This window comes from Pleurodeles waltl, chromosome 6, assembly GCF_031143425.1.
Source record: "Pleurodeles waltl isolate 20211129_DDA chromosome 6, aPleWal1.hap1.20221129, whole genome shotgun sequence".
NCBI classification, from domain to species: Eukaryota; Metazoa; Chordata; class Amphibia; order Caudata; family Salamandridae; genus Pleurodeles; species Pleurodeles waltl.
In genome coordinates this window covers 657,727,418-657,749,791 of record NC_090445.1, presented here as the reverse complement: position 1 = coordinate 657,749,791, position 22,374 = coordinate 657,727,418, and the positions used below count along the sequence as shown (strand labels likewise).

General features: G+C 46.2%; 1 protein-coding gene across 4 annotated transcripts in view; it reads right to left on the bottom strand.

Annotated features, from left to right (window-relative positions):
* The window catches only part of ADIPOR1 (adiponectin receptor 1), a 156,706-nt gene that overhangs the window by 60,788 nt on the left and 73,544 nt on the right, over positions 1-22,374 (bottom strand). For all 4 annotated transcript variants that reach the window (XM_069239016.1, XM_069239018.1, XM_069239017.1 and 1 more), the window contains one exon: positions 8,974-9,096. In XM_069239016.1, the coding sequence (XP_069095117.1) occupies positions 8,974-9,096 (123 nt within the window). The remainder of the gene's footprint in view (positions 1-8,973; positions 9,097-22,374) is intronic.

The following is a 22,374-nucleotide window of genomic DNA, read 5'->3' as shown; positions in this document are numbered from 1 at the left end:
GAATGCCTCTCAAGTGTTGAACTTTACCATAAATCTTAAAAATGACATTTAAGGAAGAAGTTATTGGTCTAGTACGTCAATTTCACTTCAAGATTCGATTGTTCATAATACGATTCTTACACAACAGCTTGGAAAAAATTGAGAGGGCAAGGTGAGTTGTGTCATATGTAAAAATCAATGGTGCCAAACAAACTGTGAAGCTGAAATATAAGCAGGCATAGGTTCTTCTGCAAGCGTATGTCATGTTAAGAACCCTTTTGTGATGTTTATATGTTCTAGTTTACAATTTACATTTTTAACTCCTTCGCTGCCAGGCCTTTTCCCCCTCATGTGCCAAGCATTTTATGCTATTTGGGGCAGTCCGCGCTTAGGCCTTCATAACTTTTTGTTCACATAAGCTATACACACCAAACTTGCATCCTTTTTTCCAACATCCTGTGGATTCTAGAGGTACCCAGAGTTTGTGGGTTCCCCTGAAGGAGACCAGAAATTAGCCAAAATCCAGCTAAAAGGGCTGCAGAAGAAAGCTTGTGGTTTTTCCCTGAAAATGGCAACAACAAATGGTTTGCGGTGCTAAAATCACCATCTTCCCAGCTTTCAGGAACAGGCAGATTTGAATCTGAAAACCCAATTTTGCAAAACAATTTTGCCATTTTACTGGGACATACCCCATTTTTTACTACTTTTTGTGCTTTCAGCCTCCTTCCATTTAGTGACAAAATGGGTGTGAAACCAATGCTGCATGCCTGACAGCCAAACATGTCTGAAAAGTAGACAAAATTCTGAATTCAGCAAGGGGTCATTTGTGTAGATCCTTCAATGTTTTCCTACAGAAAGTAACAGCTAAAATACAAAAACATATTGAAATTGAGGTGAGAAAAAGGAGTCATTTCTGTCCACGTTTTCTTCTATAACGTTCTCCAGCTATGGCAGTTTTTTTAAAGCAATATACTGTTACGCCTGCTGGACTCTTCTGGTTGCGGGATATATAGGGCGTGTAGGTTCATCAAGAACTCTAGGTACCCAGAGCCAATAAAGGAACTGCACCTCGCAATGGGATTTCAGTGTGTACCGGGTATACAGCAGTTCATTTGGTGAAATACAAAGAGTGAAAAATAGGTATCAAGGAAACCTTTGTATTTCCAAAATGGGCACAAGATAAGTTGTTGAGAAGCAGTGGTTATTTGCACATATCTGAATTCCAGGGTCCCCATACTAGCATGTGAATTATAGGGCATTTCTCAAATAGACTTCTTTTTTACACAGTCTTATATTTGGAAGGAAAAAATGTAGAGGAAGACAAGGGGAAATTGCACTTGTTCGTCCATCCAGCATTCCCACAAGTCTACCAATAAAAATAGTACCTCAATTGTGTTGGTAGGCCCAGGGCCCGCAACAGGAACCCCCCCTCAAAACGTAACATGGGCACATCAGATTTTTACACTGACAATGGACGTGTTTTTCGGAAAGGGCCTAGCTGTGGATTTTGGCCTCTAGCACCTAGGAAAACCTAGCAAACCTGGACATTTCTGAAAACTAGACACCTAAGGGAACTCAGGATGGGATAACTTGTGGCGTTCTCACCAGGTTCTGCTACCCAGAATCCTTAGGAAACCTCAAAATGTGGCAAGAAAGCACTTTTTCCTCATATTTCGGTGCTGCAAAGTTCTGGAATCTGAGAGGACCCACAAACTTCCTTCTACCCAGCATTCCCCCACATCTCACAATACAAATGGTACCTCACTTGTGTGGGTAGGCCTAGTGCGCGAAACAGGAAATGACCCAAAACCCTACATGGACACAACAAAATTATCAAATACAAAACTACCTGTTTTTTGTGTGTGTGTGTGTGTGTGTGTTGGAGGGGGGGGGGGGGGGGGGGGGAGAGAGAATAAGGCATATTTGGTCCTCTGCTCAGCAGCCATCTAGGGAAACCTAACAAACCCAGACACTTCTGAAAATTAGAGATCCGAGGGAGCCCAGGGAGGTGTGACTTGTGTAGATCCCTCAGTGTTTTCTTACCCAGAATCCTCAGTAAACCTCAAATTTAGCTAAAAAAAAAAAAAAAAATTTTCCCCACATTTCTGTGTGGAATCACCGCACTGGCACAAATTTCCTACCTCCCAATGTTCACCTCAGTCTCACAATAAAAGTGATACCTCACTTGTGTGGGTGGGTGGGTGGTTCAAGTGCCTGTGAGAGGGAAGAGCCAAAAACATGTCGAAAATGAGGGGAAAACAGAGCGGGTCTGTAAGGAAAAGGCTCCCTGTTGCAATTACCCCCCACTTTTTGCCTGATACTGATGCTGACTTGACTGAAGTGTGCTGGGACCCTGCTAACCAGGCCCCAGCACCAGTGTTCTTTCACCTAAAATGTACCATTGTCTCCACAGTTGGCACAACCCTGGCACCCAGGTAAGTCCCTTGTAACTGGTACCCCTGGTACCAAGGGCCCTAATGCCAGGGAAGGTCTCTAAGGGCTGCAGCATGTCTTATGCCACCATAGGGACCCCTCACTCAGCACAGACACACTGCTTGCCAGCTTGTGTGTGCTGGTGGGGAGAAAATGACTAAGTCGACATGGCACTCCCCTCAGGGTGCCATGCCAACCTCACACTGCCTGTGGCATAGGTAAGTCACCCCTCTAGCAGGCCTTACAGCCCTAAGGCAGGGTGCACTATATCACAGGTGAGGGCATAGGTGCATGAGCACTATGCCAATACAGTGTCTAAGCAAAACCTTAGACATTGTAAGTGCAGGGTAGCCATAAGAGTATATGGGCTGGGAGTTTGTCAAAAACGAACTCCACAGCTCCATAATGGCTACACTGAATACTGGGAAGTTTGGTATCAAACTTCTCAGAATAATAAACCCACACTGATGCCAGTGTTGGATGTATTCAAAAATGCACACAGAGGGCATCTTTGAGATGCCCCCTGTATTTTACCCAATTGTTCAGTGCAGGACTGACTGGTCTGTGCCAGCCTGCTGCTGAGAGACGAGTTTCTGACTCCATGTGGTGAGGGCCTTTGTGCTCTCGGAGGACAGAAACAAAAGCCTGCTCTGGGTGGAGGTGCTTCACACCTCCCCCTGCAGGAACTGTAACACCTAGCAGCGAGCCTCAAAGGCTCAGGCTTCGTGTTACAATGCCCCAGGGCACTCCAGGTAGTGGAGATGCCCGCCCCCTGGACACAGCCCCCACTTTTGGCGGCAAGTCCAGGGGAGATAATGAGAAAAACAAGGAGGAGTCACCCACCAGTCAGGACAGCCCCTAAGGTGTCCTGAGCTGAGGTGACCCCTGCCTTTAGAAATCCTCCATCTTGATTTTGGAGGATTCCCCCAATAGGAATAGGGATGTGCCCCCCTCCCCTCGGGGAGGAGGCACAAAGAGGGTGTAGCCACCCTCAAGGACAGTAGCCATTGGCTACTGCCCTCCCAGACCTAAACACACCCCTAAATTCAGTATTTAGGGGCTCCCCAGAACCTAGGAAACTAGATTCCTGCAACCTAAGACGAAGAAGGACTGCTGACCTGAAAGCCCTGCAGAGAAGACGGAGACACCAACTGCTTTGGCCCCAGCTCTACCGGCCTGTCTCCCCACCTCAAGAAAAACTGCAACAGCGACGCGTTCCACAGGGTCCAGCGACCTCTGAAGCCTCAGAGGACTACCCTGCATCTAAAAGGACCAAGAACTCTCGAGGACAGCGGCTCTGCTCCAAAGAAGAAACATCTTTGCAACAAAGAAGCAACTTTTAAAGAACACACGTTTCCCGCCGGAAGCGTGAGACTTTGCACTCTGCACCCGATGCCCCTGGCTCGACTTGTGGAGAAACAACACTACAGGGAGGACTCCCCGGTGACTGCGAGCACGTGAGTAGCCAGAGTTGACCCCCCCTGAGCCCCCACAGCGACGCCTGCAGAGGGAATCCAGAGGCTCCCCCTGACCGCGACTGCCTGCTTGCTTCTAAGAACCTGACGCCTGGTAAGGACACTACACCCGCAGCCCCCAGGACCTGAAGGATCCCATCTCCAGTGCAGAAGCGACCCCCAGGAGGCCCTCTCCCTTGCCCAGGTGGTGGCTACCCCGAGGAGCCCCCCCCATACCCCCCCCTTGCCTGCCTGCTTCGCTGAAGAGACCCCTGGGTCTCCCATTGAACTACATTGCAAACCTGACACCTGTTTGCACTCTGCACCCGGCCGCCCCTGTGCCACTGAGGGTGTACTTTTTCTGCTGACTTGTGTCCCCCACCCGGTGCCCTACAAAACCCCCCTGGTTTGCCCTCCGAAGACGCGGGTACTTACCTGGCAGACTGGAACCGGGGCACCCCCTTTTCCATTGAAGCCTATGTGTTTTGGGCACCACTTTGACCTCTGCACCTGACCGGCCCTGAGCTGCTGGTGTGGTAACTTTGGGGTTGCCCTGAACCCCCAACGGTGGGCTACCGTGGACCCAACTTTGAACCCTGTAGGTGGTTTACTTACCTGCAAAACTAACAAACACTTACCTCTCCCAGGAACTGTTGAAAATTGCACTGTGTCCAGTTTTAAAATAGCTTATTGCCATTTGTGTGAAAACTGTATATGCTATTTTGCTAATTCAAAGTTCCTAAGTGAAATACCTTTCATTTAAAGTATTGTTTGTAAATCTTGAACCTGTGGTTCTTAAAATAAACTAAGAAAATATATTTTTCTATATAAAAACCTATTGGCCTGGAATTGTCTTTGAGTGTGTGTTCCTCATTTATTGCCTGTGTATGTACAACAAATACTTAACACTACCCTCTGATAAGCCTACTGCTCGACCACACTACCACGAAATAGAGCATTAGAATTATCTCTTTTTGTCACTATCTTACCTCGAAGGGGAACCCTTGGACTCTGTGCATGCTATTTCTTACTTTGAAATAGTACATACAGAGCCAACTTCCTACAGGGTCCAAAAGGGCAGTTTGGAAAAAAACGTTTTAAGGCTGAAAAGTGGGGCAGACGTTTTATCAGTATGGATGAGACAATGCTGGGTGGTAGGAATTTTGTGGATTCTTGCAGATTCCAGAAGGTTCAATCACAAAAATAAGGGAAAAATGTGTGATTTCAAGCAAAGTTAGAGGTTTGCAGGGCATTGTGGGTAAGAAAATGGTGCGGGTGCATGTGAAGCACACCACCCTGGACTCACCCAGATGTTTAGTTTTAAGATGCATCTAGGTCTCGTAGATTTCTCTACATGGCAGCATCTCAAAGTCCAAAAAGCGCAGCCCTCACCATTCCAAGTGGGACGATTTTGAGAGTTAGCCAAGATCTCATGGCCCAAATGTAAAACCAAAGCCCAATATAATCAAATGTCCACTTGCTTGCCCTGGGATATTATGTTTTAGTGTGGGGGGGAGAGCTGAAAGACTGTTACCCCTTTCAGTTGGGGTGGGCCCATACTGGTTGGTAGCCACCACCCCACTATTTTTTAAAATATATATATTTTCTAATTCCCTGGCATCTAGTCGGCTTTCTGACCTGCCCCGCTCACCCCCCAATCCACACCCCACCGCCCGGGAGTGGATCTGGGGTAATTGCCCCATCAGCCCACCAGTGGGCATAACAACTTTGTCCCCATTTATTTGGAGTGGGGGTATGGCCATACCCCCACACAATTTTTTTTTTGTTTTTTAAATGGAGTGGGGTATGGCCATACCCCCACACAATTTATTTAAAAAAAATATCTTCTCTGGTGTCAGGTGGGCTTTCTGCCATTCTTGGGGGCAGATGGGCCTTACAAAAATAGGTTGATCTAATGTGCTGTAAGGGGAGCGACCCTTCCCCTGTGGGCTGCCCCCCCAAACAAAACACACACACATCAATCCCTGGGGCCTAAGTGGTTAGCTAATTATTACTTCAGCCCCTGCCATGCACCGCTTATGAACTTACATAATAAATCACTCATGACATGATAAATTAATTAATTGGTTTTAGCTGATGACCTCTCAAGAACATCTCCTTACCAGAATGAGTGCCCAGGACACTTAATATGAATGTATCAAGCGACTAATATTCTGAGGTCATAATCGTTATATGTTGAAAACCCACCCAGAGCTGACATGCTTCATCATAAAGCCCCTCCTCAGAAAGATAGTGGTATTTTAACAACATGTGCTGCAACTCTGAAAATCAGGGGACCTCTGAGGTGCCAATTTCAGCCACTGTGGGGTTGTGGAAGCTTAGATTTTCCTCTGTGAGTATAACTAACACAGGGAGGAAAAGTATTGAAACCATGCTGCCAGACTAACAACTTTTATTAAAGTCTTCGGTGTGTAGGAGTAAAATTCAATCAGAAGGAATAATTCTACCCTTCATATACGATCAATATGTTTCAGACTCTATGAATGCCCTAAATAGGTGTCGGGGGCTTTCTCCAGGATTGACCCTCTTTGATTATGGTATTCCTTTGAACAGAATAAATATTAATTAGCCTGGAAATACATTGGTGGAACACTGTTTCTTTCTGGTGTGGACTTGGGTAGAAACAGTGTATATCAAGTCAAGAGACAAACAACTTACTTGACTTCTACACTTGGTATTTCATAAAGTAAACCCAAGTAAGTGTCACTGCATGTACATGTGTATGATGTAGATGCCAGCATGTGCCATGCAAATTAAAAAAAACAAAAAACAAAAAATAAACTAACCAGGGAACAAAGATATAAATCTTGTCAACTAAGTTATTTCCCTGGCGTAAACTGAGGACAGCCTCCATCCTTGAGTGTAGAGGAGATCAAGCTGAAAATAGTCAAGTTCATACATGAAGATTAAAATGTAAAAAAAAAAAATGACTAGATAAATTTCTTCACATTATCCGTGTGAAAGTAATATCTGTTCTTAAGGGAACCACAGTCTGAAGGTCATCTAAAATTAGGTAGTTTTATGATTGCAGCTCATCCCTAAAAGTTGGATTAAGGGAGATAGGTACACGTTATTTTTTGTGGTCAATGCCACAAAACACAAGATTCTCAAGCGATATCTGTAGAGCAAATCCTCTGCTCTATATTAACTCCCTGTTCTTTTTTTGGTAATTGTAACAAAGCTCTGAGATACTGTTCACATCAATTAAGTTCATGTGCACTTCCTTACCTACAAGAAAGGCACCCACCACACGTGTTCACGAATCCCTTGTCCTTGTAAAGTTCTGGTACTTCCACCAACATACAGATTTCACTATCTACTGCTTTATGGCTAGTAGAGCCTCACAATCGCCAATAACTTTACACAGTGGCTGTCCAACCAGTCCTGTGGCAGGTGCAATGTTAAGTACGGCCACGCGATGCAGGAAATTATGATTCCCAACATGAGCAATACTAAAGTTTGGAACTGAGAAAACAGCCTCTCTTCTTAGAGGTACATTTTGACCTTTCTTTAGTTAGAATTGGCCCAAGAAATTGGAGCAGTTTCCAGAAGAGTCAAATGAGATGTATGGGGAGGTCCAGATGTGTGAGGAAGTACCGTATTTATCGGCGTATAACACGCACCGGTGTATAACACGCACCTCATTTTAAGAGGACATTTCAGAAAAAAAAACCTTAACATTATATCGGCGTATAACACGCACACATCATTTGCCCCCTATTTTCAGGGAGAAAAAGTGCGTGTTATACGCCGATAAATACGGTAGTTCCCAATGATCAGAAGTCCTTGACAGCGATGTTCTGGTTTGAGAAGGTGAAGTGGGTAGTACCAGAAGATCTGAGTTAACTATCCAATTACGAATCACTGGCGTTATCCCCAAAGTTCTTGATTATAGGGTTGAGTGTACATTCATCAAAGAAAAGCACTTTCGTTCAAGACCAATATAGCTTTCAATACCATACTAACTTCTGTACAAACACAAGCCTATACAATCACACCTACTTGTCTTTATTAATAAACCTATCATGGCAGCATGGCTGAAAACAAGAATGGAGAACCTACTATGGCTAATCTTAATCTTAAACGTTTGAGACCAATTATAGACTTCTAAGGGCCATATGTACGAACACATTTTCCCATTGGCACAGAATGGGAAAAACCCTTTGCTACATCTGGCCCTAAATGTTCTCCACAGGTGCTGTTGCAGCAGCAGCTGCTTGTAGCATTCACAATCCTTGAATATTAGTAGACACTAGGGAAAGGTGTAAATTACCTTGTTGGCATCCAATCTGCCACATTCGTAATGCTCGAATCCCTCCAAAATAAAAACTATGGGTTGCCTTGTGTCACCTTCACAATGAGAAAAAAAGAGCTCACAGATCATCTCTACGATCTGCTGTACAGCACTTTAATAACGAACATTCCATTGGAGAAAAAGGCTCAAATTCAGCTTCTTTCAAAACTTCTCAAATTGCATTGCCACGCTTTAGGTCTTGATATACAAAGAACTACCTTATCAAGACTCAAGCGAAACGCCAAATTACCATGCACTTCTACAGTTCTCACTAAAAGCTGTAGAACAAAATGCAACTCATTGTGGTGTTAGTTAAAACTCCGGTCTTGAATACAAGAGACACTAAAATTTGTCAGAATCAAATATAAAGCTTTCTTCCCTGATAATAACATGTTAAAATAAAAATTGTAGCTATCTTCCCAACACTGTCCAAAGACTTAGCAGTGATTACAGAATAACAATTCTACTCAAAGTCCTTTACCATAAAATCACAAAGAACCACCCCTTCTCCACTGTTATTGGGAGACCAAAGAACAACTTCCAAGTGTACTGAAGAGCCAGAACATGTCCTTTAGTGTTCCAACAACACCTAAACAGAAAACCTTTCACATTTGACATACCTGTCATCAACATTCCCAGCTGAAAATGAGGTATGCAAAAGGCATCCTCTCATTTAGTCACAGCTTTCAAATGTACCATGCCCCACTGTCTAATGCTGCATGAGTGTGTAGTGGTACAATAATTCTTTGTACAGTGTGCAGGGCCAATATTTCATCAGTATCAGCAGTATACCTTGTACACAAATTCTTCCATCTTTTCCATGGCATGATGAGCCTGGAGTGGGAGCGTTAACACCCGGACCTCTTCTTCCTCCTCCTCTTCTTCCTGTGGTGCACTGCATGTTTGGCCATCTGCCTGCATAAACAAACAAAATTGAAGTATCTATAAAAACATCCAAAATGATGACATATTGCACTGGCTAATAATGTTTCCTTTAGAAATAAGAACAGTTAATATTGTAACAGTTTTCTTGAAGCTGTATTTTGCTATACTTTTTGCTGCAGTGCATAACTAGCATAAGAGAAGCTATGAGAATCGCGTCTGTCAGGGACACTGAAGGTGGCATAACTTGGGAGTCCCTGGAAAAGTCTACCACCAATTTGTAGCAGTAATCCTCAGTTAGTTAGTTATATTGAAGAGTAAAAGCATCCACCACCAAAGAAATCTGTAACCTTTATCTTTACAAAGAGGTGCGATAGAGGAAATGGTCCAGCTAATGGAGATTTCTGTACTTTTATAGACCAGCAGAGGTTGACTTCGGAATTCAAGGGTTGCTGGAGAGTCCATGGCCGAAGTAATGGAGTACTGACCCCAGGGCATTGTTTTCACCCATGTTCCCACCATGTTTTGATAAGAAGAGAAGATGGCAAGTCATACTCCAGAAGCCAGTAATGAGGGTGAACGCCTGGATTAACAACCAACTCTGGCTGTTGTAGGCAGGCCTGGTAACTATAGCCTCTTTGATTTCATCCTATGGGTGCTGGCACCCAACAGGATGGGAACCAAAACAGTCCTAGGACTACACTGGTAGCAATACTGCTTGCTTTCTTCAAAGAGGGACAGCAACGCAGCAGTAACGTAAGCATTTTTAGACTGATCAACATCGGCAGGATAACAGCTGGCAAGTCCACACCTTTCATTTAACAAGCAATGCCTTTGGGTTGATGATTATTAGTTATTTTTGTTTCAGATTAACACACTGATAAAGTATACTAGATGAGGTTTTTTATTTTTTTATTTTAGAAAGCTCAGCACTAGACACGTTTTTCTTCTGACATGACGCCATCTCACAGCCATGGGGAATTTTCTGATGGAACAACCTGTTGGCGCATCATAGTTTGGGAGAATAATGTGTGCTGTGTGTACTGGCTGTGTGGCTCAAGATTTTGAGAGGCTTGCCGTTCCCTGAACTATCTAAATGTAGGGCATGGAGTAGGACCTGCAGGACAATTAGTAACTGGGCAATGTCTTGCTGCATTTCCTCTTTGGACAACTGCCTCTGGTCACAGGACTGTTGACGTTGCCTCTGTCTTTAGTTGAGATTATGATGGTCAGCTAAAATAAATTGCCTTAGTGGCCTCCCAGTCCCTGGCAGCCTCCGGCAATGCAGCTGTATCATCTCCCATTCATAGTGGCTGATTAACTCTGAAATCCACACAACCAGCTGAGTGGCACCTGAACCAAATTCACTTGGTCTAGCCTGGCTCTTTTCATCTAACAGAACATACTGAAAACATGCATCAGACATCTTGGCCTGCAGCTGCTCCAAACAGTACCTGCACCTGCTCAGAGTGCTGCTGACACCGAGCAGCACCTGCTGCCTTTTCCACCGGTCAATCTTCTTGCCCGAGCACAGACCTATTACAGGTTCTACAGTCACTACTCAATAGGTTTAACACCCAACATCATGTAATTTGGGAGGTACAGGGCTAGGTAAAGTGCTCCTGATCAGAACAGTGCAGGTTCAGTAGATGCTCCAACTCTAGCACCCACAGAGTTTGCATCCTTATAGTTGTGATGTTTTGCCCTATTGCATTAGCTACAGGTTGACTTCTAGGTCGTGCTCCATTCATCCAGCTCCCAGTACAGGACAGCCACTGGCTGTTAGGTGCTGTTAACTTGCTCTATGGACTTATCTTGCAATGCTACCTCAATAATGCTGGCCTGCAACTGCCCAGTACTGCTAGTGTCCTGTACATGCTCCACCCACCATCTTTAATGTCTAAGAGATGGGGAAAGGCCTGAATGTGCATTTTAGGCACGATCAGAGGGCTTGAGAAGCTGAATCCTCTTGCAATAAACCCCTGTACAGAATTGTAATTCTGGGGCATTGGGATAATTCCTCCTGTTCTAGAATAAATTAATTTGTTTCAAAGGTATCAATGGCATGGTTTCACTAACGGTCGAGCTAATAAAAGACACAACACTATGGCCATTGTTATTGCCTTGAAACAGGCAGATTTAGGTAAACAGGCCCATCCACTCACTATGGTACTGTTAGCAATAAATGTCTTGGGAGAGAGATGGGGCCAACTATGCCTAAAGCATTAAAATAAAATGTATAAAAACTTTCCATTTGACAAGTTCCTCATTAAATGCACCAAATATTTATGTACAATACTTTTAAAATCTGCAATTAAAAAACACTTCAGAGTTAATAAGTGCTTACTGCAATAAAAAGGACAGGAACACCACCAAGTCCAGTGAAGGGGTTACTGTGGGGCAAAGTAAATGGCGCACAAGAAAGTTCAGGAGGCCTGGCCCATCAATTCAAGATGGTAGCACTGGGGACCCAACGCAGCCAATTCCCAGTGTGCAGCAGACCAGAGACTCCCAGAGAACATTATGAGAAAGCCAGTGGGTGCCCTTGTTTAAACCTTGTTGAGGCACAACTGGCAGGGGTGCAGTTGGAGGAGAGTCAGCAACTGACCACAACTACGCAGGTATGGAGCAGCTTAGAACGTCCAAATGCAGTAGTGCGGAAGACCCGCAGGTGGCCTTGAAGAAAGCTATGGAGGTGAGTCGCAAGCATAGATGTCCTACTCCTCAACTCCCTGAGGATGCCCAGAGACGCAATAAGTTACTTACCCCCACTGTAGTTCTCCAGTATTAGATACTTTCATAGATTCACATGCTTGAATCCTTCCCCATCGTCGAGGTGGGAGTCCCCGGTGTAATACAGAAGATATGCCCAATTGCATATTATGCATTAGACCTCAAACTTAGAAACATATCACAGTCATTTTGTTAAAAAGGACCAAACTCAAATGACAACCAATCAGATAATTCCACCCTCTAGAACCCTCCTGTGAGGAGCTGACTAACCTCAGATTTTCCAAGCACAAGTGCTGGAATACAGATAATACTGGTGGGGGAATTAAGGTGAGCTCCCCAGGGGAGGTGGGTGGGCCGCATGTGAATCTATGAAAGTGTCCAATACTGGAGAACTAAAGTTACATATAAGTAACTTATTTCTTACTCCAGTATTGGAACTTTCATAGATTCACATGCTTAAATCAGATTAGTAAGCAGTGATTAACACATTTTTGACATGTTCAACAGCAATATAGCATTCTATATGTGAAAGAGCATGACAATATTCTCATAACCTTTATGCGGTCTACACTCTGGAAAGCAGAAAGGCATTATTTTTATAGAAAATGTGAGATAATACAAAACAAGCGGATGGAGGGAAGAAAACTTAGCTCACCTTCATTGGAACAGATTTCTAAGAACTGCTTGCCCAACAGCTGCATCTTGAAGAGCCTTCGTGTCCAGGAAGTAGTGCTGTGTGAAAGTATGTCCTCCATGTTGCAGCACGACAAATGTCCTGTATCGACACACCTGCGAACAGTGCATAGGATGTAGATATTGCTCTGGTGGAATGTGCTCGCACACTCGTATGCAATGGTCTATCTGCCTTCTGATGGTAGAAAACGATTGTGTCTTTAATCCATCAAGAAATAGTCTGCTTCGTCACAGGGTGCCCTTTCCTAGAGGAACTGAAGACTATGAACAGCTGGTTAGTCTTCCGAAATGACTTTGTTCTGTCCAAATAAAATATGATGCACCTTTTAAGGTCAAGTGAATGCAGGGTCCTCTTCACAGTAGTTTGAGGCTTCGAGAAAAATGACTTCAGCACTACTGGCTCATTGATATGAAATTCCGAAGGCACTTTAGGAATGAATTTGGGTGTGGTGTGTAGAATCACTATCATTTTTTAATGCAAAAAGGCTTCCTGGGTAGCGAAAGCTTGAGTTTTGCTGACCCCTCGTGCCGAAGTAAGGGCGAGAACAAGAGCCAGTTTCATGTGAGGTACTTGATGTCTGCCCTGTGAATGGGTTCAAAGGGCTCCTTCATGAGCTGACCGAGGACGGTGTTATGTTGCCATGCTGGAGGTGGGGCTTTCACCGGAGAAAAGGACCTGAAGAGACCTTTCAAGAATTGCTTTATTAACCTCAGAGAACACGACGACGGTTTGCCTGGTATTCTTCTATATCAGGAAATAGCTGCCAGATGGACTCTGATGGAGGCATTGGCAGACCCCGAACGTGATAGCTGTAAGAAGTACAGCAACACTGTCTCCAGGGCAGAGGAGAGAGGGTGTATATCCCTGGCTTTGCACCACAAAAAAAAAAAAATCACTTCCACTTTAGGTGGTACGATTTATTCGTTTTAGCTGCCCGTGCATTAGCTAGTACTTCCCTGCAATCACTTGGCAGGTCTAAGCGGCCGAATTCGATGAATTCAGGAGCCATGCGGATAAGCTCAGAGACTTGGGATTCGGGTGCCTTACTTGTCCCTGGTTGATGGGGAGCAGTTCCGGAACTGGCCTGATCCTGATGGGAGGACATTAAGACAGTAGAAGTAACTCCGTGTACCAAGGTTGACGTGGCCACGCTGGAGCCATCAGAATGACCTGGCAGAGTTCTGACTTTATTTTCCTGATCACCCTGGTGAGGAGAGGTACGGGAGGAAAGGTGCATGCATAAATCCCTGACCATGCATCCCCCCACGATCCCTGTTGGTGATGCCAACTTGCATAATATTGGCATTTGGCGTTCTGGGAAGTTGCGAACAGATCCAGATTCAGTTTTTCCCACTGGTCGAATATCCCATTCAGTGTCCGCTGGTCTAACTCCCACTCATGAGGAGAGGTTGCTAACCTGCTCAACGAATCTGTGATGGTATTCTTCAGGCCCAGGACATGCTCTGCTGTTATGTTCGCCTAGTCGTGGATACACCATTTCCAAATGGTCTGCGCTGCTCGAGATAGCGGGTTGGAATTCTTCCCTCCTTGCTTGTTGAGATAGTACATTGTGGTGGTATTGTCTGTTCTGACAAGCACCGTCGATCCTCGAATCCTCGGAAGGAAAGCTTGCAAAGCATAATACACTGCTCTCCGCTTGAGAAGGTTGATGTGAAAGAGGTGGAGTGGGGGGCCCATTTGCCGCTTACCCGAAGGTCCAACAGGCATGCAACCCATCCAGACATCGATGTGTCTGTCGTTATGATCATTGGAAGAATCTGTGATGTTTTCGGGAATTATCCACCAATCGAGAGAAGCTATCTTAAGTGGTGTTATGAGGACCGTACCCTCAAAGGATTCTTGTGCCTGCTTCCATTGTTTGTCTAGCTCTTCTTGAATTGGACGCATGTGAAGTCGGCAGTGAGGTATGCATGACCACATCATCCCTAGTAAGGACTTGTACTGACAAACTGAAAGAAACTTTTTTCTTTGAAATCGCTTCGTGAGGGAGGGAGGGAGATTAACTTGTTTTGCCTGTCCACGTTGGATAGGCTTTGGCCTGTTGTGTGTCCAATATAGCTCCTAGGAAGGCTAACCGAGTCGAAGGTTGGAGCAACAATTTTTCCCTGTTTAGAGCACGCCCAAGTCCTTGAAAAGGTGCAGTCCCCTTGACTGACCTGCGTGCTGACTGGATGTCAGGAGCTTTTACTAGCCAGTCATCTAGATAGGGAAAAACATGGTGCTTCTTTCTTATTAGGTAGGATGCGACTGGAGCCAAACATTTGGAGGAGATTTTGGGCGCTGAACGTAGCCCAAAGGGGAGGACCTTGAATTGGAAGTGTTTGTCGTTGACAACAAATCTCAGGAACCTCCTGTGTAGTGGATGAATGGGAATATGGAAGTACACTGTAAAGAAATGGCTCCCTGTTGCAGTTACCCCCGACTTTTTGCCTGCTACTGATGCTGACTTGACTGAGAAGTGTGCTGGGACCCTGCTAACCAGGCCCCAGCACCAGTGTTCTTTCACCTAACATGTACCATTGTCTCCACAATTGGCACAACCGTGGCACCCAGGTAAGTCCCTTGCAACTGGTACCTCTGGTACCAAGGGCCCTGATGCCAGGGAAAGTCTCTAAGGGCTGCAGCATGTCATATGCCACCATAGGGACCCCTCACTCAGCACAGACCCACTGCTTGCCAGCTTGTGTGTGCTGGTGGGGAGAAAATGACTACGTCGACATGGCACTCCCCTCAGGGTGCCATGCCAACCTCACACTGCCTGTGGCCAAAGGTGAGGGCATAGGTGCATGAGCACTATGCCCCTACAGTGTCTAAGCAAAACCTTAGACATTGGAAGTGCAGGGTAGCCATAAGAGTATATGGTCTGGGAGTCTGTCAAAAACGAATTCCACAGCTCCATGATGGCTACACTGAATACTGGGAAGTTTGGTATCAAACTTCTCAGAATAATAAACCCACACTGATGCCAGTGTTGGATTTATTCAAAAATGCACACAGAGGGCATCTTAGAGATGCCCCCTGTATTTTACCCAATTGTTCAGTGCAGGACTGACTGGTCTGTGCCAGCCTGCTGCTGGGAGACGAGTTTCTGACCCCATGTGGTGAGGGCCTTTGTGCTCTCTGGGGACAGAAAGAAAAGCCTGCTCTGGGTGGAGATACTTCACAACCCCCCTGCAGGAACTGTAACACCTAGCAGTGAGCCTCAAAGGCTCAGGCTTCGTGTTACAATGCCCCAGGGCACTCCAGCTAGTGGAGATGCCCGCCCCCTGGACACAGCCCCCACTTTTGGCAGAAAGTCCAGGAGAGATAATGAGAAAAACAAGGAGGAATCACCCACCAGTCAGGACAGCCCCTAAGGTGTCCTGAGCTGAGGTGACCCAAGCCTTTAGAAATCCTCCATCTTGATTTTGGAGGATTCCCCCAATAGGAATAGGGATGTGCCCCCCTCCCCACAGGGAGGAGGCACAAAGAGGGTTTAGCCACCCTCAATGACAGTAGCCATTGGCTACTGCCCTCCCAGACCTAAACACACCCCTAAATTCAGTATTTAGGGGCTCCCCAGAACCTAGGAAACTAGATTCCTGCAACCTAAGAAGAAGAGGACTGCTGAACTGAAAAACCTGCGTGAGACTTTGCACTCTGCACCCGACGCCCCCGGCTCGACTTGTGGAGAACAAAAACCACAGGGAGGACTCCCCGGCGACTACGAGACCGTGAGTCGCCAGAGTTGACCCGCCTGAGCCCCCACAGCGACGCCTGCAGAGGGAATCCCGAGGCTCCCCCTGACCGCGACTGCCTGCTTCAAAGACCCGACGCCTGGTAAAGACACTGCACCCGCAGCCCCCAGGACCTGAAGGATCTGACCTCCAGTGCAGGAGCGACCCCCAGGTGACCCTCTCCCTTGCCCAGGTGGCGGCTACCCCGAGAAGCCCCCCCCCCGCATCGCTGAAGAGACCACTTGGTCTCCAATTGAAATCTATTGCGAACCCGACGCCTGTTTGCACATTGCACCCGGCTGCTGAGGGTGTACTTTTTGTGCTGACTGGTCCCCCCCCCGTGCCCTACAAAACCCCCCTGGTCCCTCCTGGTCTGCCCTACGAAGACGCGGGTACTTACCTGCTGGCAGACTGAAACCGGGGCACCCCCTTCTCCATTGAGGCCTATGCGTTTTGGGCACCACTTTGACCTCTGCACCTGACCGGCCCTGAACTGCTGGTGTGGTAACTTTGGGGTTGCCCTGAACCCCCGACGGTGGGCTACCTTGGACCCAACTTTAAACCCCGTAGGTGGTTTACTTACCTGCAAAAACTAACAAACACTTACCTCCCCCAGGAACTGTTGAAAATTGCACTGTGTTTAGTTTTAAAATAGCTATATGTCATTTATGTGAAAACTGTATATGCTATTTTGCTAATTCAAAGTTCCTAAGCGAAATACCTTTCATTTAAAGTATTGTTTGTAAATCTTGAACCTGTGGTTCTTAAAATAAACTAAGAAAATATATTTTTCTATACAAAAACCTATTGGCCTGGAATTGTCTCTGAGTGTTTGTTCCTCCTTTATTGCCTGTGTGTGTACAACAAATGCTTAACACTACCCTCTAATAAGCCTACTGCTCGACCACACTACCACAAAATAGAGCATTAGAATTATCTCTTTTTGACACCATCTTACCTCTAAGGGGAACCCTTGGACTCTGTGCATACTATTCCTTACTTTGAAATAGTGCATACAGAGTCAACTTCCTATACACACGTCTTGCAGGTCCAAAGACGCCATATAGTCTGCTCTGTTAAGAAGTTGGAGGACATCTTGCAGGGTGACCATTCAAAATGTTTGTTTTTTTTAGGTACTTGTTCAGCTCACGAAAGTCTAGGATTGGGCTCCATAAGCAAGATTTTTTTCCAAATGAGAAAGAAGCGGGAGTAGAAGCCCTTCCCTCTCCGGGAATATGGAACAACTCCTATGGCCCCTTTCCTCAGCATGGTTTACACTTCTAAATTGAGCAGATGAAGATGTCTTTGTCAAGTCTGGGATGGAGGGATTAACAGGGGAATCTAAATGAACTCCAAGAGGTGTTCAAATTGCATTACATTCAGCACCCAATTGTCCTTGGTTATTTGCCGCCAGCACTGGCTATGATGCTTTAAGATTCCATGGAAGACTGTAGGAGAAGAGTGGTGAAGAACCAGCTGGGGGCAGTCATTGCCTACGTGCAGTTTCTTTAGACTGTCGCTCGGCTTTCTCTTGCGATAGGGCCTGGTGTAAGCGGCTAGGGGGCAGCTGCCTCTTGATATTGTGGTCTAGAAGCCTGGAATGTGGTAGAGTAAGATGGGTACCCGTAGTGCTGGTATCCTCCATGAAACGAAGGTTGTCCTCTGTCCCTGGCTCCTCGAAAAGGCACCTTCCTGTACTACAGAGTGCCCAATGATCTGGCTGCCTCCATGTCTGACTTTATAGTCTGAAGTGTGTCATCGACTTGCTTTCCGAAGAGCGCCTCTCCGTCATAGGGAAGATCCAAAATGTTTGTCTGCACTTGGGGGAAAAAATTAGTGGCTTTGAGCCAACCCTGACGCCTCAAGACAGCTGACCCAGCAAGCAGCCTAAAGCCCATGGTGGCGATATCAAGTGCGCAATCAATGATCTCTGCCGAAGATCGCTGTCCTTCCATGAGCACCTTTTTGCTTCCATCTTAGAACTCTGAGAGTTCCTCTAAACATTGAGACATGTCTGACTAGAGCTGCCGGTCGTATCTACCAAGGAGCGCAAGAGAATTGGCAGCCCTTACCACAATAGCAGACCCTGAGGAAAAAACACTTGCCAATATTATCTAGGCGTCTTCCCTCTTTATCTGGCGGTGTGGTCAACGGTGTGGAAGGATTCCTGGAAAGACATTGGGCAGCTTGTGCAATCACAGAGTCTGGTTTCGGGTGGCCTGTCAGGGAAGCAGGAGCATAATCTGTGGACTTATATTTTTTGTCCAACCTCGGCAGCACTGTAGGAACCGTTGCAGGATTCAGCATTATCTTTAAGCCCTAGCTCCAAACATGAACAATTATCGGGATAGCCCTGACCGTTTTTCTGTGAGGCTCATTGAAATCGTAGAGGAAACAATCCTGCTGAGTTGCAGGCATTGGTAGATCAAACCGTGTGGCTGCTCTTTCTAGCAGGTTATGAAAGCCACCGATATCCTCAGGAGGAGACTCTACAACAGGTGTCGCAGGAGATGCAGGTGCTGGAATAATATAATCATCCCATTCGTCATTCATTGTCTGAATCTCCCCTTCCTCATCATCCTCATCAGAAGAGGCTTGTCCCTACACAGGTGTAGATTGTGGAGAATGTTGGGGCCCAGGTGGAGTTACATGTTGTGGTTGTTGAAACTGCTGAGGAGTTGGTGGTATAGCAGGAAGTGTTGGCTGATGCGCTGATGAAGGCTTTGGCAGAAAACGTTCCCTATAATCCTCCAACATTGCTTGTACATCCGAAATAAATCTGGGAGGGAGACCTACCAGCCCTGGTTGTTGCTGCTCATAATAGTGTTGGTCATAGTAGGAGTCACCATCATCCGAATACACCTGGCATTTAACTCCTAACTGAGAGGGACTGTTGGCGACTCAATAAAGGCCATCTTCTTCTGAGTCATCTTCATCCAACAGATGTGAAGGTAGAAGGCTCGAGACTTTACTAGGAGAGGTTACTGAGGGAGTCAAATGTTACTTTTTGACTTTCCTTTGAGCAGCCTGGTCCATCAACGAGAACAGAGGTAAGGAAGATGGTCTCTGTATTTTTGCTGTAATTTTCGTCGACGACGAAATGAGATACCATCGAAGGATCAAGCGCCGTCAACGGCTGTAGCGCCGTCAACAAGGTCGTCGTCGACAGTGGAAGCACCGACAAGTGTTCTATCGATGGAAGCGTCGACTGTAGTAGCGTCTACAAGGTGAGTCACATCGACGAAGACTGCAGCGACGGCAAAGAGATGGGGCGTGCCGTCGATAAGGATGACCAGACTGTAGACGAAGATTCAGTTGTTGCCACTGACAGACAAAGTGACGATGGTAGATGTAGTTAAGGCATGAGCCGTCGATAGTGCTACAGTCTATGATGAGCCTGTTGACGGTGCAGAGACTGTTTTTTTGAAGGTATGCTTTATCTTGAATGGTGGAATTGAGGGCTCAGAGGCAGCTTTCTTTTTAGATCTCAAATCTGAAGCTTTTGATTTCCCCTTCTTTGATGGGTTACATATTTTTGAGGACACCTCAGATGATTTCTTGGAAACCTTTTTAGGTGGTTCCCCTGAAATTTATTCAGCCTGTCTCCTCACAGGTGTTTTTACAAAAGAGACAAGAGGAGGCACTGTCCTCATCAGACACTGTATTGTCTCTGGATTTTAGTTTTTATAGCCAAAGTAGAAGGCTACCCTCTCTGTCTTTCAGTGTTTTAGTAGAAAAGGTCCTACATACCTTGCAGTCTCTAGTTTTAAGGCTAGGATAGAGACAATATATGCAGTCCTTATGCTGGTCATCCACATGCAGTCTTTTCTTCATGCAGGTAGCACAGGCTCTAAAAAGCCCTTTTCTAGGTGTCTCCGACATGGTTGCCAGGTTGAAGCACCCACTTTGTAAGAAGTTCTGAAGAGAAAAAGAATCCAAATCTCCTTAGAAAGGATATCTGAGAGAAAAAAAAAACTAAACTGAGCTCAGAGGATACTCCTAAGCATGACGTGCGGTGGAAATTCTGAGTGAAGTCAGCTCCTCACAGGAGGGTTTTAGAGGGTGGTGTGATCTGATTTGTTGTCTTTTGAGTTTGCTCCTTTTTTACAAAATGACTGTGATGTGCTTCTAAGTTAGAGGTCTAATGAATTTAATGCTTAATATGCAATTGGGCATAGCTTCTGTATTACACCGGGGACACCCATCTCGACGACGGGAAAGGATGCAAGCATGTGAAACTAGGAAAGTTTCAATACTAGAGCAATGTTTTGTTCTCCGCTTTGCAGTTAAAATACAGTGCCACTAACAAGAAGAGGCTGTGTGCAACTGTCTTTTTCTCTCTTTGAGAGACTGAATGTGAAGAGGGCTATATTTCGACTTTCTCTGGCCATGTATGGGAGATGGAAGGTTTCCAAACTGACATCAATGTAGGAGTTATATCGCTGGAGGATGTATACAGGAGGTGAAGGGAACTCTGACACTGCTCTTGGACTCACCTGGGGGATCTTCTGCCCCTTGCAGTTTACAACTAATGAGACAGGGCCATAGCCCACACTTTTCAGTGCCTCTTTGACACAACTAGCAGTGAATTTCAGCCTGCTCTTGGTTGTATTATTTAATACCAGTGAAAGAATGAATAACTCCGACTGCTTGAGAGAGGGGGAGGACATTCCTACACCCTGAGGTGAGGGAAGGTTACTGGGTACACCAGAGACTATGTAATGGTTTAGATCCTGTATGCACTTAGTCATTACTGGTATGGTCCAAACTGCTATGCCAAAATGTACACATTCACAAACCAAACCACAAAGGCAGAAAGGCCTGGTGGTTGTAACAACAGTGGAGCCAGGTAATCTCCCTACGTTGTAATTAGATGAATCAGATGAGATCATGCAAGCTGTTCTGGTACCCTGCACCACCTTAAAGCAAAAGAAAATGATGCAATAAGACTTGATTTGGGCCAACTTCATGCCAGTCACAGGAGGCTAACCGACAGAGAAACCAAAAATGAATCCACACTGGCAGTGATGAGACCATCAGATTTACAGCGATAAATAGTTGAACTTAGAAAGGAAGTACAGATCCTGCATCAAAGCTGAAGATGTGGAAAGGAAATCCTGCTGCAAAAACCTTAGTATTATTGGGCTTCCTGAAGAGATCAAAAACCCATCTGGAGAACTCTCTGTTGAGGGGTGGCTACTCTTAAAGGTCCTCTCCGGCATGCAGTCTTAGTTTTTCCTCAGTGGAAACAGCGCATAGGGTTGTGATGTACACCCTATCCCCATCCTCTCCCTCTACATGCCCTTCCTGGATGAACGCCTCCTCTGCTCCACACCGCCACCGCCATCCCCGAAGGCTACAAGATCTCCAGAAAAGACCGCACCAACCAAGTAGGAGGAGGTATCGCCATCGTCTTCAAAGACTCCATCAGCGTCACCACCTCCACCGAAGACACCCCTCTCGCCGCTGAACACCTGCACTTTCAGATTCGCACCAACCCGAGGACCACCCTCAGAGGATCCCTCTTCTACCGTCCTCCCGGACCGCGCGCCCCTTTCAGCGACGCCATCGCCGACTTCATCTCCCCGAACGCCCTCGCCTCACCGGACTACATCCTCCTAGGCGACCTCAACTTCCATCTGGAACAAAACAACGACCCCAACACCACCACCCTGCTCGACAACCTTGCCAACCTCGGCCTCAAACAACTGGTGAACACCGCCACCGACATCGCCGGACACACGCTCGACCCTATCTTCTCCGCCAGCAAACACATCTTCTTCAGCCACACCTCCGCTCTACACTGGACCGACCACAGCTGTGTCCACTTCACATTCCGACGCGAGACCCGCCACCTCCGCACTCAACCCATCCCTCGTCGACAGTGGAACAAGATCCCCAAAGAGCAACTCTTCTCCGCACTCGCCGCCAACCAACCCACCCTCCCCACCGACCCCAACGACGCAGCCCTCAGCCTCACAAACTGGATCTCCAACTGCGCAGACAACCTTGCTCCCCTCAAACGCACGCATCGACAGACCAACACCAAAAAACCTCTCTGGTTCTCCGACACCCTCAAAGAATCAAAGAAAACTTGTCGCGCCCTCGAGAAGGCCTGGCGCAAGGACCACACCGCTGACAACATGA